At 37.8% G+C, this 19,139-nt stretch overlaps 1 protein-coding gene across 2 annotated transcripts in view; it reads right to left on the reverse strand.

Moving 5' to 3' along the window:
* Positions 1-19,139, reverse strand: part of Rb1 (RB transcriptional corepressor 1) — a 136,983-nt gene that overhangs the window by 99,510 nt on the left and 18,334 nt on the right. For both annotated transcript variants that reach the window (XM_051160824.1, XM_051160823.1), the window contains exons 3-5: positions 7,272-7,387; positions 4,675-4,794; positions 1,099-1,137 (exon numbers count right to left, since the gene is read on the reverse strand). In XM_051160824.1, the coding sequence (XP_051016781.1) occupies positions 1,099-1,137; positions 4,675-4,794; positions 7,272-7,387 (275 nt within the window). The remainder of the gene's footprint in view (positions 1-1,098; positions 1,138-4,674; positions 4,795-7,271; positions 7,388-19,139) is intronic.

The raw sequence follows: 19,139 nt of genomic DNA on the forward strand, positions 1-19,139 counted from the left end.
GGTAAACAAATACAAAGCAATAAAAGAATTAGACACTGACAAAGTTTCCCATCTTTACTTTCAGGTAGTATGTTTTGTTTTTTAATTATAGATTGTGCTAAATAAATACATAATGGAACACAACCCTCTTCAAATGCACAGTTTACACCTGAACTCAGTTCATGCGGTTCATTTGGTGTGCCTAACAAATATTTATTCTAATCTAAAACTATATAAAGCCCAAGGTTCAGTAATTAATTTGTTTCTAATTACTTTTATACATGTTTGCTCTTTGTTTTTCTAATTAAAATGAACAATTAGAGAGAGGGAGTGGGAGAGAGAGGGAGTGGGGGAGAGAGAGAGAGAGAGAGAGAGAGAGAGAGAGAGAGAGAGAGAGATTGATTTAGGTGGCTCAGATTTTGTCAACTTAGCACTTTATTTGATAATTTTTCCATACAATGATCATTAATTAGAATTAGCAGATTTATATCAATTACCAAATGCACAATTTGCATTCTGTCAATCATTTCGATGCCACTGCTCTAATGGGGCAGGAAATCTCCAGGACCACGTGTGCTGTTTCCAGAGAAGAACAGGGACACACCATTCCAGCCTGCAGTACAAACTTTCAAGATAATTTAGGATTTGTAATTGGGATTTTTTAAAATGTGTATAGATGTTTTGCCTACATGTGTATCCGTGCACCACTTGTGTGCCTGGAGCTTTCAGAGGCCAGAGAAGGACATAATATCCCATGGAATGGGAGATACAGACAGCTGTGAGCCACCATGCTGGGAATCAAGACTGGGTCTAGAGTCTTCCCTCCAGCCCCCCTAACTTAGAATTTATTTGTTTTTATACAAAAGTATGCAGAGCCTTGTTGGTAAAATCCCTGTGATAAAAAAATTAATGAATGAACTGCATTTTCTTCAGAATAATGACAGAGAACACTGAATTCCAACTAGTTAGTTCTCCTTTGAAATATAAGGAAATCTAAACAGGATTTTATCACCTGAACTTATAACATAGTAATGTTTTATTAGCAAAATAACCCTAATGATATCAGTATGTTTCAGATTAGTCCAGAAAAAATTTAGTGAAAAATAACATTGTACTTACACACTGCTAGGTTGTGACAAATATATAAGTTCACATGTCCTGAAAGGAATAAATAATTTCATTTTTTAAAATGACAGTTTTTCAAAAAGTAACTTTTGAAATACTACTGCAGAATGAATCATTAGCATTCTGAAATAAAGGTAAAGTACATCTGCGTACTACAAAGGGGCATCATACATTGTGTTCTAATCACAAAAAAAGTGGCTTCTGTCACTCACTTTTAAACCATAACTGATAACAAGACCAGAATTTTAGGCCAGTGGGTAACTAATAACTATATAACTGGTAAATCATATATTTCTATATAATTTACCCTATAATAAACAAGTTTGGCATTGCAATCTTCACCCTCCAGAAAATCATGCAAGTAAAATGAAAAGAGAAAACCTTGGTTTGAAGAATAATCTTCCCCCAGGAAGGAGCCCATTAATTGATTATCCAATACCAAGTGGTTAGCCTTGAAATCATATACATATAAGAAACATTATAGAGGTTACAAACATCAACAAGTTATAATTACAGATTTAAAAGGATGCAGGAACACGGTGGTGGGGGAGTATGGGAAAAGTCAGAGGAAGAAAAGAAAATGGGGAGAAATAGTGTAATTATATTTAATAATAAAAATAGAATAAAATTACTGTGATATAAAACTACTGTACCCCAAGTCACTCCTAAACCTCAAATACTAGATCTAGAAATAATCTGATGGTCTTGTTTTTATTTTATTTTGTCTGTAGAATTTTCTTTTGCTCTTAAAGATTCATTTCATTTTTATTTATATAAATGTGTGTGCATCTCAGTTGTTTTTGCACACATCTGCGCAGGCCAGAAACTGGAGTTACAGGGACCGTGAGTCACGCAAGGCAAGTGCTTAAGCGCGGAGCATCTCTCCAGCCCACCAGAATTTTCTTAACTGGTTCAGATAAGTGTGTGCTTACTTGGTTCATCATGCATGGGAAACCTCTACTACAATTCTGGCAGGCTTTCTTTGAATCATTTCATGCTATGCACTAGTGGACTTTTTCCTTTGTGCACTGCCACAGTCATAGAATACTCTGATTTATATACTTAACACTACAAGAACTTCCTTGTACAGTTATTCCTCATCAAAACTGGCATAAAATTGATTATAATTATAATATTTAAAATCCAGTTATGAAGAGCTTGTTTCTAATTTTCAGAGATCTAAATAATATCATAACAGAAATCTCTGAACTTTTTCATATTTGAGGCCATAGTCGTATGATAGCTGGAATGATGAATTGAGTGGTTATGGAAATATTTAAGGAAAAGTACTTAGAAGATGACTATTGGTTAAATTTTAAAGAATTATATAATACTATATATTCTATATATGATACACATGTAAATATAACAACATACATATTAATATTATAAAGTACTTACTGTAAGCCAGTAGCCTAAGGAAAGAAACATTCTAGACTGACTGTCTCTAGTACTGAAATTCTTTCATGCTTTGCACTTTGCTTAGACAATCTATACTATCCAAGCACTCTAGAGTCAGCTCATGCTTCTTAGGCAATGTACTTGCCGTTTCTTTTTAAAAATTAAAAAGGGATCCTTTTCATTTCCCTTATGCAAAAGACTCTACTCTTTTAAAAAATAAAATAAAAAGACATGGAAGGGGCAGTGGCATCACCTTACAATTAAAAACAAAACAAAGCAAAAGCAAAAGCCAGGTCTGGTGGCACATCTTTAATAGGCAGGTGGATCACTGTGACTTCAAGGCCAACCTAATCCACATGATAAATTTCAGACCAGCCATAGGTATACAGCTACATAAAGAAAGCCTGAGTAAGGCAGGCCATGTGGTGCACACTTGTAATCCCAACACTCAAGAGGCAGAGGTAGGTGGATCACTGTGAGTTCGAGGCCAGCCTGGTCTACAAAGTGAGTCCAGCACAGCCAAGGCTACAACCTGTCTTGAAAAACCAAAAAAAAAAAGAAAGAAAGAAAAGAAAAAAGAAAAAGGAGGAAAAAGGAAAAGAAAAGGGGAGGGAGGGAAATGAAAAGGCAAGGCTTATTTAAAAAGCTCCAAGGTATATTGAGAAATGGTGGTGTATGCCCGTGATCCCAGGATCCAGAAAGCTGAGGTAAAATTATGAGATTCAAGAGTAGACTAGGATGGCCAGTCTTAAAAAAAAAAAATAAGTAGGATAGGAGGTAGAGTGCTGGGGATGTAGCGTAACATCTATGAGTTCAGGGCTAGACAGAGATATATGATACCTGATGTAAAAAAAAAAAAAAAAAAGTGGAGAAGAAAATAGTTGCATGCCTCTGTGAGGGCGTTTTTTCTAGCTGTCTTCATCCTCATTCTCCCCAGTACATCTAAAAATGGACCTCTCCTCCTCCTCCACCTCCTCCTCGTTTTCCTCTTCCTCCTCTTTTCCCTCTCTCTCTCCCTCCACTTCTCTCCCCGCTACCCATCCTTTATTTTTGAGACAGGTCTCTTTATGAAACCTTGGCTGTCCTAGAACTTGATGCATAGACAACATTGCCTCTAACTCACAGAGATCCAACTACCTTTACCTCCTGAGTGCTCCACGATACCCAGCCTCCGCTTTTACCCTTACTCTGTAACATCCTACTCATGTTTTTGCTCAAATGCAGTGAGCTCCAAAACAAACAGGAAAGGATATATGTCATATTAAGGACTATAATAACGTGTTAGAAGGCTACTGTGTATAAAAAATACATTAAAAATGAAAGCCAATTCTGTATCAAGCCCCATCACCACTACCCCCCAAAATGAAAAATAACAGTCTAGACAGAAAGCCATCGAAGAGAGAGATCTCTTAAAAACTGTGATAAGGATGCTGAAGTGTAGCTCTCCACAACTGGTGGCTTCTGATATAGGTTGGGTAGGAAGGACTCAGTTTTAAGGGGCTGGCCACAGGGAGTTTGGCCATGCTCCAGTGAGTATGGGCAACACAAACTGGACTTTAAAAAAATGTTTTCTTTTCTTTTTCCTTTGCGGGGAAGGAGGTCCTAGGATATGTGTGGGGATCCGGACCTGGGAGGACTGGGAAGTGAAGGGGGCTCAGGGTACATGGTACAAAATTCCCAAATTATTAACAAAAATATTGTGAAAAATGTAAGCCAAGCTTAGCCATGGTTTTACAGTTGAACAGTCCAAGTGGAGTCTTCTCTACTTCCACTGGGAACACAGATCATAACGGGAAGGTCATACACCTTCTACTGACAATGAGCTTTCTTTCTAAGCTGGAAGAAGTTAAAATTTAGATCATTATTCAGAACTACCAGTCCAACTGGACAAGATGGGCAAGCTCAAAATCTGACGAAGCAAATGGCATGAAAGGCCAGTAAAAATGGTTAACCTGGATCAAGTACTCAGAATGTTTATAAATAGATGAATTACCTGAGATTTAATGAAGAAATAATAGCAAAATGGATATGACTAAGGAATAATGCTTAATACTTTCATTAAACATGTAACAGTTCCCAGATTGAATCTAATTAAACAGTGATGTATATTGGGATATAAAAATAAAAAACAAAGAATGAAGGTGTAGACCTAATAAAACTTAATCTTACCGTTCTAGTTTGCTGTAGAGTGCACATAACACATTATACTTCTTCAATAGCTTTGACACAGCATGATCAACTTTGGTACTGGTGTCAACTTCTTTTATTAAGTCAAAGAATTTATAGACACTATAAAAAATAGAAAAAGAGTACATGAGTAGTTATGAAAATTTGCTTTATTTTATATCAAAGCATATATATTTCAATTCAGAAGATGATAAGCTCTACACTAGGTCACTATGTGTTCTTTAGAAGGATTGTACTAGCTTTTGCATTTTATTAGAAGCAACCTATGCCCCAATGTCTACCTACCCCTGACTATATCTATTTAAAGTTGAGAAAACAAGAAAAGCGGGACATAAAAATATGTATATTTGTTTCTAAGTGTATGTGTATGGGTTTTAATAAAAAAATTTAACTGATGCATAAAAGTCCAAGAGTTGTACATTTTAGGGGAGTACCATGTGATGTTTTCATACATGTAAGCACTGCATAATAAAGATAAAGATATCTATTTCCTCAAACATTTCTTACTTGCACAAGGCAAAAACATTTAAAATATTCTTCTAGATTTCTGAAACACACTTCACCCAAACAATAAACAGTCATCTGTATCTATGTTTTTCAGAACCCTACAGTTCACTCTTGTGCTTCCGTTTTCATATTTGAAACTCTTATTTAGTTACTCTTTAAACAAATAGTCATTTTCACCCCTAAAAGCCTCCATTGCTCAACAAGGGCAGACTAACTTTTCACACTGCGCACTGCTCCCACCGCTTCCTACGCCAGGCTACCCTCCTTGTCCCTCATGCACTATATCTCTCTAGACTAATTGGCCAAAACACTACATGCCAGACAGCCCATGTCAGGTGGCACTGCCCATGCAGATGCCCCACCATGGGAGTGCCTACCTCACCTTGCCCTGATACCTTTTGTGCACCACTGGGCATTTCCTTGTCACATATACACTGACATTCTTTGCCTTATCCAAAGCTTCATAACTGAACATTTGGAGAAAGAAAAATAAAAGCTGGATAAAACTTTAAACTGTTAAACAACTTCTAGTAAATCTTTGATTTCTATAAAATTATCTTCAATATACATCTTTTCAATAGGGCAGAAGTTATCAGGTAGATCCCATGCATCAATTATTATCTCATCTTCTTCCTCCTACACCTAACACAAGGCTTTACTACATATCCCTGGCTGACAGTCTGGTCTTGAACTCAAAGATCAGCCTGCCACACACCATCACAGCTGACTTCATACATTAATTTCTAATTAACCTGGTATACGAAACTATATAAAATCAGCTAAGTAGACCAAAGCATAATCATTAGAGCTATTATAGGCTGTCCAACATCCAGAAACATCTTCAGCTAAGCCAGGTAAGACAGTATATGTGTACAGTCCCAGCACCAAGAAGGCTAAGGCAGTCCAGGAGTTTGAGACCCACCTGGGCAATTCAAGGCTACACCTCAAACCAACCAAACATAAAGGGCTGAGCAAATTATCAGGTGACAAGGAACATCTCATGACATGAGGGGATAAAGCACGTTGATAGGCTGTGTGGGAAAGCAAGGAAGGAAGCAGTAAAGGCAGAAGACAGCAGAGATCAAGATGCTGACTAGAAACTACTTAGGGCGTTCATCTTAATGCAGCTTCGGAAGTTAGTGACAAATGCTAAAATTAAGTTAAACATGAAGGACTTGGGGCCTTGGTTTTTGTTTACTTATGCTGCATTTGATTAGTAGAAAAGAAAGAGAGGGTGGCAGAAAAAGAAGAAAAAAGGAGCGCATCTGGTAATTATGTAGAATCTAGACAAAAAGAAACCAGCCTTAGAGTAGTCCATATGTTTATAAAGAGTGCACCACTACCTGTCCTAAGAAGAACTGATACCATGAAAACCAAATCGTTCTGTCAAAGTTGCCTTCTTCTAGGGATAGTTTACAAGAAGGGACAGAAAGTTCGTGCCTGTGGTATTAGAGGTATTGACTTTTAAATACATATAATTAATAATTTAATCTACTTAGTTTAACTAAAACACTAATTATGTTGAATTATAGATTATTTCACTTAAGAAATACATTTATTTGCCAATCTGGTAAAATTACTTACTGCTGCATTATGTAAATATGCAACAAAGGAAATAACATAAGTTTTGTAAGTTTGTATGAGAGGAAAATCTGTGAATTACTTGAAAACAAACTAATATACTTTTGAAGCTAAAAAGAGTGTTACATGTAGGCAAAGAAATAAAATAAAAATAATAAATAATTTTAAACTAAATAAGCTTTAATCAATCCCATTAGAGAATGAAAATTCACTATTTGTCCCAAATCCCTTATGTTTATTTAACTTTAGCATTTCCACCAACCTTTTTTGTTTTCTGTTTGTTTGTTTGTTTTTGAGACAGAGTTTCTCTGTGTAGCCTTGGCTATCCTGGACTCACTTTGTAGAGCAGGCTGGCCTCACAGAGATCCTCCTGCCTTTGCCTGCTGGGATTACAGGCATGCACCACTGCGCCTGGCTCTACCAACTTCCTAAAGTGTATTAAAACTTTAGAAGCCCTTTTTATTTCAGAACTTTTGTGTCAGAGCTTTTACCTGGTTTCTATGGCTTTCTGTAGCTCAGTAAAAGTGAATGGCATCTCATCTAGGTCAACTGCTGCAACAAAGATGCAGATGCCCCAGAGTTCCTTCTTCTTTTGAATATATCCTTCCTAGGAATAAAAAGGTTCAAGTATTTTATTAAATCACTTGTATACCAGATACCATGTTAAAGCTGAATTACATATATTTTTCTCATTAAACACAAAAATATATTTTGAAATTCTTATAATGGCATATATTTGAAAATATTTAACTTTATATTAATATAATACTCAATTTTTATTATAAGGCAAAAGAAATTACAAGAAGGTTCAAAAAGTTAAATTACTATTTCCTTTGGAAACTTTGAGTCTGTCAGTTCTTTGAAACAGTTTGTTTTTTCAGTAGCCCAATATCATTAAAACCACATCAAAAAATTCTAGAACTTTTAACTTTTTTTCAAAAGAAAAAAACTAACTTTTCAGAGTGTACTTCTTTTGCTCTAATTTATCCATTTTTATTTCCGTATGTTAAGTATTTTCTGGCCTTATACAATTTCTTAACTAACCTGCTGGTACAATGGATTTAATGCAAACCTCACTTTACAAGGATTAAATGTGACTACTACGTTTAAGTCTGGAGCATAGTGTCCAGCACACACTTAGTAACTAATGAGCAATGAATAACATTGTACATAGTCTATTTTTTCAGTATCATCTTTCCCCATCAACAATATATGCCACTCTCTAAGCGTATACATCTTGTAGGCAAAATCTGGATCATATTAAGATGAAATAAAGTGTCAGATTACCTAAAAAAAAAAAGTGTCAGATTACCTAAGGGTCTAAGCAGGTAGAAATACTTGCTGAGAGAACAGATATAGACACAACTTTACACATTTGGAGTTGCAGGTACCAGCTGAAGAATGAGAGTATCTAGATTATCAAATGACTGTGGATAATAAATAATCTACCATTGCCCAACTTTAAGCTTTTCCTTCTGATATAAATACTATAAAGTATGACTACAGAGTCATAAGAATAGTTCAATTAAAGCAAATGACAATATTCATGGTTAGTGAGGAAGAAGTGTAAAAAGACAAGTGAATGCCAAGGACAAACTGCAAAATTATATGGAAAAAAAAATTTGGGTTGTTTCTATACGTTTAAATATACACTTTCTACATCACTTAGAAATTCTACCCCCAGTACTTATACCTAGAAGAAATTAAAACACTACTAATGAATGTAGCCCCATACTAGAAACCAACCAAATATAATAGAAATAGAACCAAACAGAAATAACCAAACGGGCAACCTATAAACAAACCTGCAACAGCACTATGCATGGAACACTAGCTAACAAAAAGTCCTAATAAACATAGCAACACAGAGAAGTCAAAATCATCACACTGAGAAAAAGTCACAAAAAGAGAAAAGAAAAAACTAGACACAAAATAGTAGCATACTTTCTTTCCATACATAGTGCCAGAGAAGGTAAACTCTCATCTTTAATGTCAGTAGGTAAGCAGCTACCCAAGGACAAGAGGGGATGTGCTGTGGGATGACTACACAGATGGGGAGGGAGCCTCTGGTCTCATCAGGAAGCTCTAATTTGGTGGTGGTGACTGTATAGGACTATATCTCCATCAACTTTTTGAACTAATATAGCTTAACGTAGGAAAATTAACTCAGTTAATTAACTCAGTTAGATTTAAAAACTATGTTACATACTTTCTACTACTGAAACTGAACATACATTCTTTCTCTCTCTTCTCTCTCTCTCTCTCTCTCTCTCTCTCTCTCTCTCTCTCTCTCTCTCTCTCTCTGATTCACTGTTATGGTAATAAATATATATTCTCTGAAAATAAAAACATGAACTTTTGCCTACACTTTTCATTTTTGAGATTATAATGTAATTTATATAATCCCCCTTTCCCTTTTTTCCCTCAACCCCTCCCATGTAACCCCACAACTGTTCTTTCAAATTAATGGCTTCTTTTCCTTTTATTGTTGTTGCAAGCATGTGTGTGTGTGTTCCTAAATGCATAAATATAACCTCCTCAGTCTGTACTTTACTTCTAAGTACATGTTTTCAGGGCTGACCATTTGGTAACGCATAACCAACTGGTGTGCTCTTCCCTGGGGATGACTATTTCATCTGCCTTAGCATTCTGTAATTGCGTGAGATTTTATGTATGGTTGAGGTCCTGTGAGTTTTCCCCCTTCCATGTTAGCATGTCTATTGGTGTCCTTGTTGTTACCTATGTTTTTTGTTGTTGTTGTTTTGTTTTGTTTTGTTTTTGAGACAGAGTTTCTCTGTGTAACCTTGGCTGTCCTGGACTAACTTTGTAGAGCAGGCTGGCCTTGAACTCACAGAGATCCGCCTGCTTCTGCCTCCTGAGTGCTGGGATTAAAGGCGTGCGCCACCACCGTCTGGCTGCCTATGTTTCTTAATAAGGTCAATTTCTTAGAAACTACTGAGATATGAAAGTTGCTTGCCTCTATGATAAGTAACCCCTTAACGCACACTTTTGGGGTTTTGTGTGTGTTATATTACTCAATTCCTGTCCACTTTATCTTTTGGGGCAGGCTCTCTTACTGAACCTTAAGCTTGCTGCTTTTGGTAGACTGGCCTGGAGTGAGCTCCCACAGTTGCCTGTCCGCTGTTGCCCTGACCCACACTGTAACTACAGCTTTCTGCTTGAGTGCTGGTACTCTGGACTCAGGTGTCCATGTCTACACAGCAAGCACTTTAGCCACTGACTCATCCCCCTGCCTCTCATGTTCCTCAATGGTGTGCTTCAAAGAGTACGAGTTTTTAATATGTGTTTAACTCAATTTGTTGTTCTTTTCTTTCATGGCTTATGCTTTAGTGATAATATCTAGTAAACTTATTTCTAACACAGCTTCACAATGACTTCTTATATGTCCTGGTCTAGAATTACAGGTTTAGGGGTCATTTGAACTGAGTTTTATAAATATTATGATAGAAAATGAATTATTTTAATTCATATTTATTGACAATCCACATCATGCTTGTAAAGGTTTGGTACAACTTGGCAGAAGTTGGTCCTCTCCTTCTACGGTGTGGGTTCCAGGATCCAGCTCCTTTTGTCAAGCTAGACAACAAGCACTTTTACCCACTGAGCTATTTCTCAGGCCCTGTAATGAAGTTTTTACAACTAGATATCCAGTTGCTCCAGCTTCATTTGTTGAAGAAAATAGCCTGGCTCTACTGAATTACCTTTGCACCTCTCTAGAAAATGAGCTGACAATACATGTGGTCTATTCCCAAATTCTCTATTTCACTCCACAGATCTACCTACCACTTGTCTTTTCACCAATACCACAATGATTTATTATAGCTTTCAGGCTCTGGACATTTTTAGTTGAGTTTGACTCCAGATTTTTCTGTCAATTTCCCTGAAAATGCTATATTTTTAACTCATAACCTTTAAAAAAATTTTAAAATTTTATTTCATGTACATTGGTGTGAGGGTATCAGACCCCTGGGAACTGGAATGGCAGACAGTTGTAAGGTGACATGTGGGTGCTGGGAATTGAACTCAGGTCCTTTGGAAGAGCAGACACTGCTCCCAACCACTGAGCCATCTCTCCAGTCCCTTAACTCATAACCTTAATTTATATTTTAATGTGATGGCTGAGAGTCACACTATCTAAATTTTTCCCTTCAATCTACTGCTGAAGAGCCTTTTTTCCTTAGCTTCTGAAGTGCTCTAACGTCCTTGTGCTCTTTTGTGACTCACAGCTTCTCAGTGTTTAGCTCCAGAGGCTGCTGCCATTCTTCTATTAACAAGCATCCCACCCACTCCCACAGCGCCATCATCTCCAAATAGAGTGTCCTCGTCTCATTCTACTTTGCAAAACAGTGGCTCTGTGAAGATCCAGGACTTATTTTCAATCCAACTTACAACTAATCTGAAACTGGTTTTTTGTTTTGTTTTGAGTTTTGGTGTTTTGTTGTTGTTGTTGTTGTTTTGTTTTTGTTTTGTCTGTTTTTGTTGTAATTTCTAAACCTTAATATAAAAATTTGCAAATAAAATTTTTTCTCAAAAATTATAAAAGAAGGAGTGGAAGGATAGATGAGTGGTACAGAGTGTATACTACTTTGGCAGAACTTTTTTTTTGTTGTTTTTTTGTTTTGTTTTGTTTTGTTTGTTTTTCGAGACAGGGTCTCTCTGTGTACCCTTGGCCATCCTGGACTCACTTTGTAGACCAGGCTGGCCTTGAACTCACAGCGATCTGCCTGCCTCTGCCTCCCGAGTGCTGGGATTAAAGGTGTGTGCCACCACGCCTGGCCTTACTTTGGCAGAGCTTAAGATCAGTCCTGGCACCCCACATCAGGTGGCTCACAACTGTTGATCTGTCTGACACTCTGAACTCCAGCTTGCATGAGCACCTGCATTCATATGCACATACACACAAATACACATCATTTTGAAAAGAAAAGCTTAAAAATTATTAAATGGGGCTCAGAACAGCACTTTTAAAATTATTAAAACAAAAAATAATGATTTCTCGGACAAAACAATTGCACACAAAAAGGTAACTTGTAAAGGAAAATGGATAAACACTTTACAAAATAAAAATATAGTACCTTTCAAAAACATGATTCTGAAAATGCTGACTCTTAGAATAGTGTCAATTGAAGATTATGTTGTTATGATGAGTCAAGATCTTTAGAAGCCTTCAGTTGTACAGCTAAAAATTCATCCAGTAAAAATAACTGGGGAGTTGGGTCAAGATCCTTGTAACAGATGTTCTAATAGCTACTTACATACCAACAACAATGGCAATCACCCAAGTATCTTAAAACAAAATGATTAAATAACACTACAGCTGAATTATAGGATCATACAAACTTCTAAGACATTTTCAAAGAATAGTATAAACACATGAAAATGCCCTAGATACAATGTTTAAGTGAGGAAGAAATTATAAAAGTATTTGTATTTCTTGATTCCAATTTTATAAAACAAAACAAAACAGTAAGAAGGGGAATATAATATCTCTAGAGCTATTACGATCATAAGCAATTTTTATTTTCTTCATTAATCCCAGATATATATTCTTATGTTAATATCTGCAAAACAGGAGATGCAGCAGTAAAAACTGCTAAATTTATGAAAAGCAGGATAGAAAAATTGGAAATTATAACAAAAATTTGTGAAAATATCAAAATTTATATTAAATATTAACAATTTAAATCAAAATATACAACCAACACTTTGCATGGATCTCTATTATGATGCTGTTCTTTAGTTGTGTTCATATGAACCGCCCTAATGGCCACCCCAGGCTAGAGACAATTTGTTTGAGCTTGCTTTTTGACAATGTTCTCACTTATAAAAGAGCTCCACCAAGTGGTGACAATAAGTATCTTGAAAACAAAAGTATGAGAAAATTACAACTTAAGCTATCAGAACATAAACCTGAATTGCATTTTCACAAGTTAAAGAAATCTAATGAGATTTCCATTGGGTAAATGTGATTCTTGTCCAAGACTGACCATTTGAATTTTATCCCCAGAATTCACATGGTATAAAGAGAAAACTTACTCTTGGATGTTGTCCTTTGAACGCTGCCACCCTCATGTCATGGCACATGTGCCCCTTCACACACACAATAAATAAAATAGTATTCTCACTAGCCTATATTTTGAAATAAGAAACAAGAAAACTAACAACTAGAAATATGTACTCAATGTTCCAGTCAAAAACAGTAAGGGTGCATTAAGCATTAGGTGTGCTACAGGAAGTCTTGAAACAGAAGAGCTACTTTCTTCTTTCTATGCTTGGATGTTCTCTTTGCCTAGGTTTTATATATGGATAAAAGAAATAAAATACTAATACATCAGGAAACCCATCCTGAGCTGGGAGCAGTCAGTATTAAGGACATTCTTGAATGTACACAGAAGATGCAGGAGAGGCAGAGTTGCAACGGAAGTTAAACGCTAACCAGCTTGACTCTTATCAGTTTTAATAAAACATGCTGGGGTGAATCAACCATTTACTTACATCATAGATTTGAAGGTGAAGCTAACTCTCCTCCTAGAAAAACATGTGCCTGGCAAGTTCAGGCTTACCTGGCCCTGTGCCCAAGAGATGAACAACCAAGATTCCTTCTTTAAAGGTTGGATATAGATCTCAGTGTACAGCAGATCTGAGCTCTGAGCTCGTTCTTAGACTATGACTGACTTGCTTGCTCGTTTTTCTCTATCTCAAAAAATTTATAAGTATCTTGAAGGCATAAAATTCTAATTTCCTACTGTACCCTCCAGAGTCTAGTGCATTATCAAGCACTAAAATGGCACTAAATGCACATATTTTTAAGCTGATTCAATGTATATGCCTTAATATAGGATACAGTAGTTTTTAGATTTTATTTTTATTTTTCCTTAACATGATCAGAAAAGCAAAGTAGTAACACACTCACCCAATAAAAAGTCTGTTTACTCTACCCTAGTTTCTTCAAATCCCATCCACACACTATAGCAAATTAATAGCATCAACCAAATAATTCATGCAAAGAAATGACACCACAGACTTCATGTTCTATACAGGGAACAAACTACAAATTAAGAGGTCTTTTCTCAATTTAATAAATACTATCCACAGAATATCAGCTGTTAAGTCAGTAATAACCCAACTACAATCTACAGAACCACAGAGGTTAGGTATAGATTAAGGGTCTAGTAGGGACATGGATAGATCCCCCCAGGAAAGGGAAACTATAGTTATGGGAGGCAGGAATGGGATAATCAAGTGCAGAAGGGATGAAGAAAGAATACAGAGAGAGACAGCTAAAACTAAGGGCTATTTGAGACATAGTATAGAAACCTAATACAGGGGCCCAGGGGTCCCGCTCAAACTAAGGCACCAGCCAAGGACAATACAGGCGGTAAACTTTAAACCCCTACCCAGATCTAGCCAATGGTCAGAACATTCTCCACAGTTGAGTGGAGAGTGGGATATGACTTTCTCACATACTCTGGTGCCTCACATTTGACCATGTCCCCTGGAGGGAGAGACCTGGGCACTCAGAGGAAGGACAGCAGGTTACCAAGAAGAGACTTGATATCCTATGTGCATATACAGGGGGAGGTAATCCCCCTCAGTCACAGTCATAGGGGAGGGGAATAAGGGGAAAAGGGGAGGGAGGGAAGAATAGGAGGATACAAGGGATGGGATAACCATTGAGATGTAACAAGAATAAATTAATAAAAGAAAGAAAGAAAGAAACCTAATATGGTAGAAGCTTCCTAAAATATCTACATAAATGAAATCACCAATAATGGGGGAGACAGAGCCCCAACTAGACATCCCTTTTCACCAAATGACGTGTCCAGTAACAAGACTGGATTGTATCTTATTGAGTTTTTGCCCAAAGGAATCCCATAGGAACCTCCAAATAACTTAGACTGCTGCCAAGACTATAGGTTGCTTTTCACAGACTGACAGCAAGGCCCCATTGCTGACTACAACATTTACACAACTCACTGAACATGGAGAAGTTGAGCTGGTTCCTACATAAAGTCTTCATCCCTACAGTCAAGCATTTTGGTACAAAAAGGTACTCTGCACACTACCAAAGAAGAAATGTGAACAACAACCCAGCCAAACCCTCTGATCTACAATGGTATCCTGCATGATATGCAAAGGCAATAGTGGCACAATATTTGTAGGAGAAACCAACCAATATCTGATTTGACTGAAGGCCCACTCCATAAGATGGAACCTATGCCCAACACTGCTTGGATGACAAAGAACCTAAGACTAGATAGCCCAGGGACCTAGGATAAAACCAAGTATCACTATTCTACTAAAACAGTGTAGCAATAAAATAACTACCCATGACATTCTTGCTATACTTATAGATCGGTGCCTTGCTCGGCCATCATCAGAGAAACATCCTCTTACAGCAGATGGGAACAAATACAAACGACCCACAGCCAGATACTATGCATAGAGTAAAAGACCTTGGAATACTCCTAGATGTCCTAAACGACCCTCCCTCAGGGATCACAGAACCCCACAGAAGAGGAAGTAGAAAAGGTGTATGATCCAGATAGGATGAAGGACAATAAAACAGGACCCTCTAAATCAACATGATAAAAGTTCATGTGAACTCAGAAACTGAGGCAGCATGTACAAGCACTATACAAGCCTGCACCAGGTCCTCTGTGTATGTATTATGGCTTCCAGTTTAATGTTTTTATGGAATTCCTGGATGAATGAACAAGTGGGTCTCTGATGCTTGTGCATTCTCTTGGGCTATTATCCCAATAAAAGACGAGTCCCTAGAGCTGAAAGAAGTGGGCACATGTCCCCCATCCCTAACCCAAAAGCAACATGCAATTGATAACCATTTCCAAATGTAAATTTAATTTTCTCCAACAGAGTCTCCCTGGAGAAAAACTACTCCCAAGGGTAGGCTGCATGCCTAGAAGTACATGGCCAACAGAAAAAGAATTCAGTGACATCACTGGAGGTTCTTTGTCTTACAATGTCATGCCAGGGCTTTTCTATTTTTAAAATCTTGTTTATTTTATTTCTTTCTATTTTTCTCTTGTTTTATCCTACAGATTCTTTATCTATATATTATGGCTTACAGTTTATAGTGTTGTTATGGAATTACTGAGTGTGAGAATGAGTGGGTCTTTGATGATTGTACCTTCTCTTGGACTCTTTTCCTTCTGTTTGTTTGTACTTATCTAATTCTGACATATTAGGTTTTTTATTTTATTATTATCCTTTAGAAACCTGGGGTTTTGGGGGGTGTTTTTTGGTTTGTTTTTTTAATGAGAGATAGAAAGGGATGGGTCCAGATGGGAAGGGAGGTGGAAAGGAACTGGGAGGAGTAGAAGGAGGAGAAACCCTAATCAGGATATGTAAGGGGGGAAAAACATATTTTCAATAAAAGGGAAAAAAGAATATTCACAGAAAATATACAGCTAATATCATATTTACTGATGAGAGGAAGTCTCTGAATTCTTAAACAAAAAAACATATTTCCACCTTTTTTTAATGGGTGGGTGGGGTTTCTCTGTTATACAGGCTGTCTTGAACTTGCTTTCTAGATCAGACTGGCCTCGAACTCACAGCAATCTGCCTGTCTCTGCCTCCTAAGTGCTGGGTGGGATTAAACGTGTGTGGCACCATGCCTGGTTCACTTCCACCTTTTAGATGATGTTCTCACACATTTTATCTCATAGACAGAAAGCTAGTCAGCATACATACATATATGCATACATGCATGCATACATACATACATACATACATACATACATACATACATACATTCAAGAAAAACACCAAAGGAAAAAAAAAAAAAAAGGAATGGTCTCCTTAAGTTCCCATATTTTAATGCTAAGTCATCAGGGAGGGGCACTACTTGAGAAAGATTAGGAGATGTGTCACTGAGGGTGGGCTTTAAGGTTTCAAGAGGCCTAGTGTCTCACTTTTCGCCTGCTGCTTGCAAATCCAGATGTAGAACTCTCAGCTACTTGTCCAGCACCCTGCTTGTCTGCATGTTGCCATGTTTCCCACTATGATGATAATGGAATAAACCTCTGAAACTGTAAGCTAGCCCCAATAAAATACTTCCTTTTATAAGAACTGCCATGGTCATGATGTCTTCACAGCAACAGAAGAGTGACTAAACTAAAAGTTAGTACCAGGAGTGGGGTATTGCTGAGATAAGCCTGACCATGCTGTTTGTTGGGGCAATATAAAAGACTTCAGGGTTTGGGGTCAGAAAAGTGGTTGGATGCTTTAACAGGGCTTAATGGGTCATCCTAGTAAGAACATGAAAAACAGTGGTGCTAAGGACTATGGGGACCCAGTTCAACAGGTTTCAAAGGAAAATAATATTAGTAAGTGGCCTAGAGACCATTTTTGTATAATTTTGAAGAAGAACATGACTGCTTTCATTGTCCAAAAAATATGTCTGGGGTTAAATTGGAGAGTTTGGGTTAATGATATTGGCAGAAATTTCAAGAGAGCTTAGTATTGACTCTGTTGCTTGGTTATTAGTGGTCACTCTTACATATATTTGTAGCAAAAAGGATGAAGCTGAGCAAGGAAAAATCGAAAATGTACGTCTTGAGGAGAAAAGGGGAGTATCAGGAAATGTAATGTTGGAGCCAAGTCCAGTGCTCAAGGAGATAAAGTCTAAAGAAAAGCCTGATGTTACATGAAATACAGAAAGTTTGACCTCAAGGAAAGATCTCAACCAGCTAAGCTTTCAACTTATGAAAGGGAATTAAAGAAAAGATTAAGCAGTGAAGAAAGCTGATACAGATGTAATTGAACTAGGGGCCATGTTCCAATTCCAGAAGCAGCAGCCACGTGGTTCTGACTCCAGAGTCAAGAATACAAGACAGAAGTTGTAGAATCTCCCTCAGCAGAAGAGGAAAGACATTGAGGCCAGGTATGTGTCAGGGTGTCCCTGTACCAAATCCTAGAGAGGCCAGTGCTTCAACCTGTGAAGGTGAAGCCTTGATTTCCTTGGAAAGCCCAAGATGTTGAATATGACAAGGCTGTGGGATACCTGCCAAGGACAGCTGCATACAGGGTGTGGAGCCAGTCCATGTGAGAGAAGTATGCTACAGTCAACAAAGCTGAAAGTAGTTGGAGATCTAAAGAGCACTTTGACATCAGACGTGGAGATACAGAATTTGGAGATTACCCTACTGGTTTTTGTTCTTGCTTTGGTCAAATATTTTCTCACTACTCTCCCTTTTTTGCCTTTTGGAAGGCAGAATGTATATTCTGTGCCTTTAGATTTTAGAAATACGTGATATGCCTTTTTATTTTGATTTTACATGGGTAACAAAGGTTTCCGTGAGTCTCAGAAAAGACTCTGAACTCTGGACTTTTAAACAGTGCTGATACTGTTATAGACTATAGCTGCAAGCATATGGGGCCAGGGAGCAGAATGTGGCAGTTTGAAAAAGAATGGTCCCATAGGCTCCTATATTAAATTCTTAGTCTCAGGGATGACTACTTGAGAAGATTAGGTGTGGCCTTGTTGGAGGAAGTGTGTCTCTAGAGGTAGGTTTTGAAGTTTCAAAAGTTCAAGCCAGGGCCAACTCTCCCTCCCTCTTCCTGCTGCCTGTGGATCCAGACATACGCTACGTCTCTACCATCATGTCTGTCTGCCTGATGCCATATTCTCCACCATGATATAATGGACAAAATTTCTGAAACTGTAACTAAGTCCCAATTAAATGCTTTTTCTTATAAGAGTTGCCACTGTCAAGTGAGTTAACCCAGAAGCAGAAAGACTCACATGGTATATACTCATTTATATCTGGACTCTAGCCCAAGGGGCATGTCCCATGAAAGTCTTCACTATCAGGAAAGTGGGACAGAGGGGAGGACATACTATTAGGACTCTAGGTGAGAGAAGCATTGGAGAATGGGGAAATAGAAGGATCCAGAGGGTCCTAGAAACCTACAAGAAGAACATTATGATGGGCAGTTCTAGGCCCAGGGGTCCCACTCAAACTATGGCACCAGCCAAGGACAATACATGCAGTAAACATTGAACCCTGACCCAGATCTAGCCAATGGACAGGACATTCTCCACAGTTGAGTGGAGAGTGGGGTCTGACTTTCATTCGAACACTGGTGCCCCATATTTGACCATGTCCCCTTGGGGGGGGGGGCTGGTGGCACTCAGAGGAAGGATAGCAGGCTACCAAGAAGAGACTTAATACCCTATGAGCATATATAGGGGGAGGAGTTCCCCCTAAGTCACAGTCATAGGGGAGGGGAGTAGGGGGAAAGCAGGATGGAGGGAGAAATGGGAGGATACAAGGGATGGGATAACTATTGAGATGTAATATGAATGAATC

The sequence above is a fragment of the Acomys russatus genome, chromosome 18, assembly GCF_903995435.1.
Source record: "Acomys russatus chromosome 18, mAcoRus1.1, whole genome shotgun sequence".
In the NCBI taxonomy this organism is placed as follows: domain Eukaryota; kingdom Metazoa; phylum Chordata; class Mammalia; order Rodentia; family Muridae; genus Acomys; species Acomys russatus.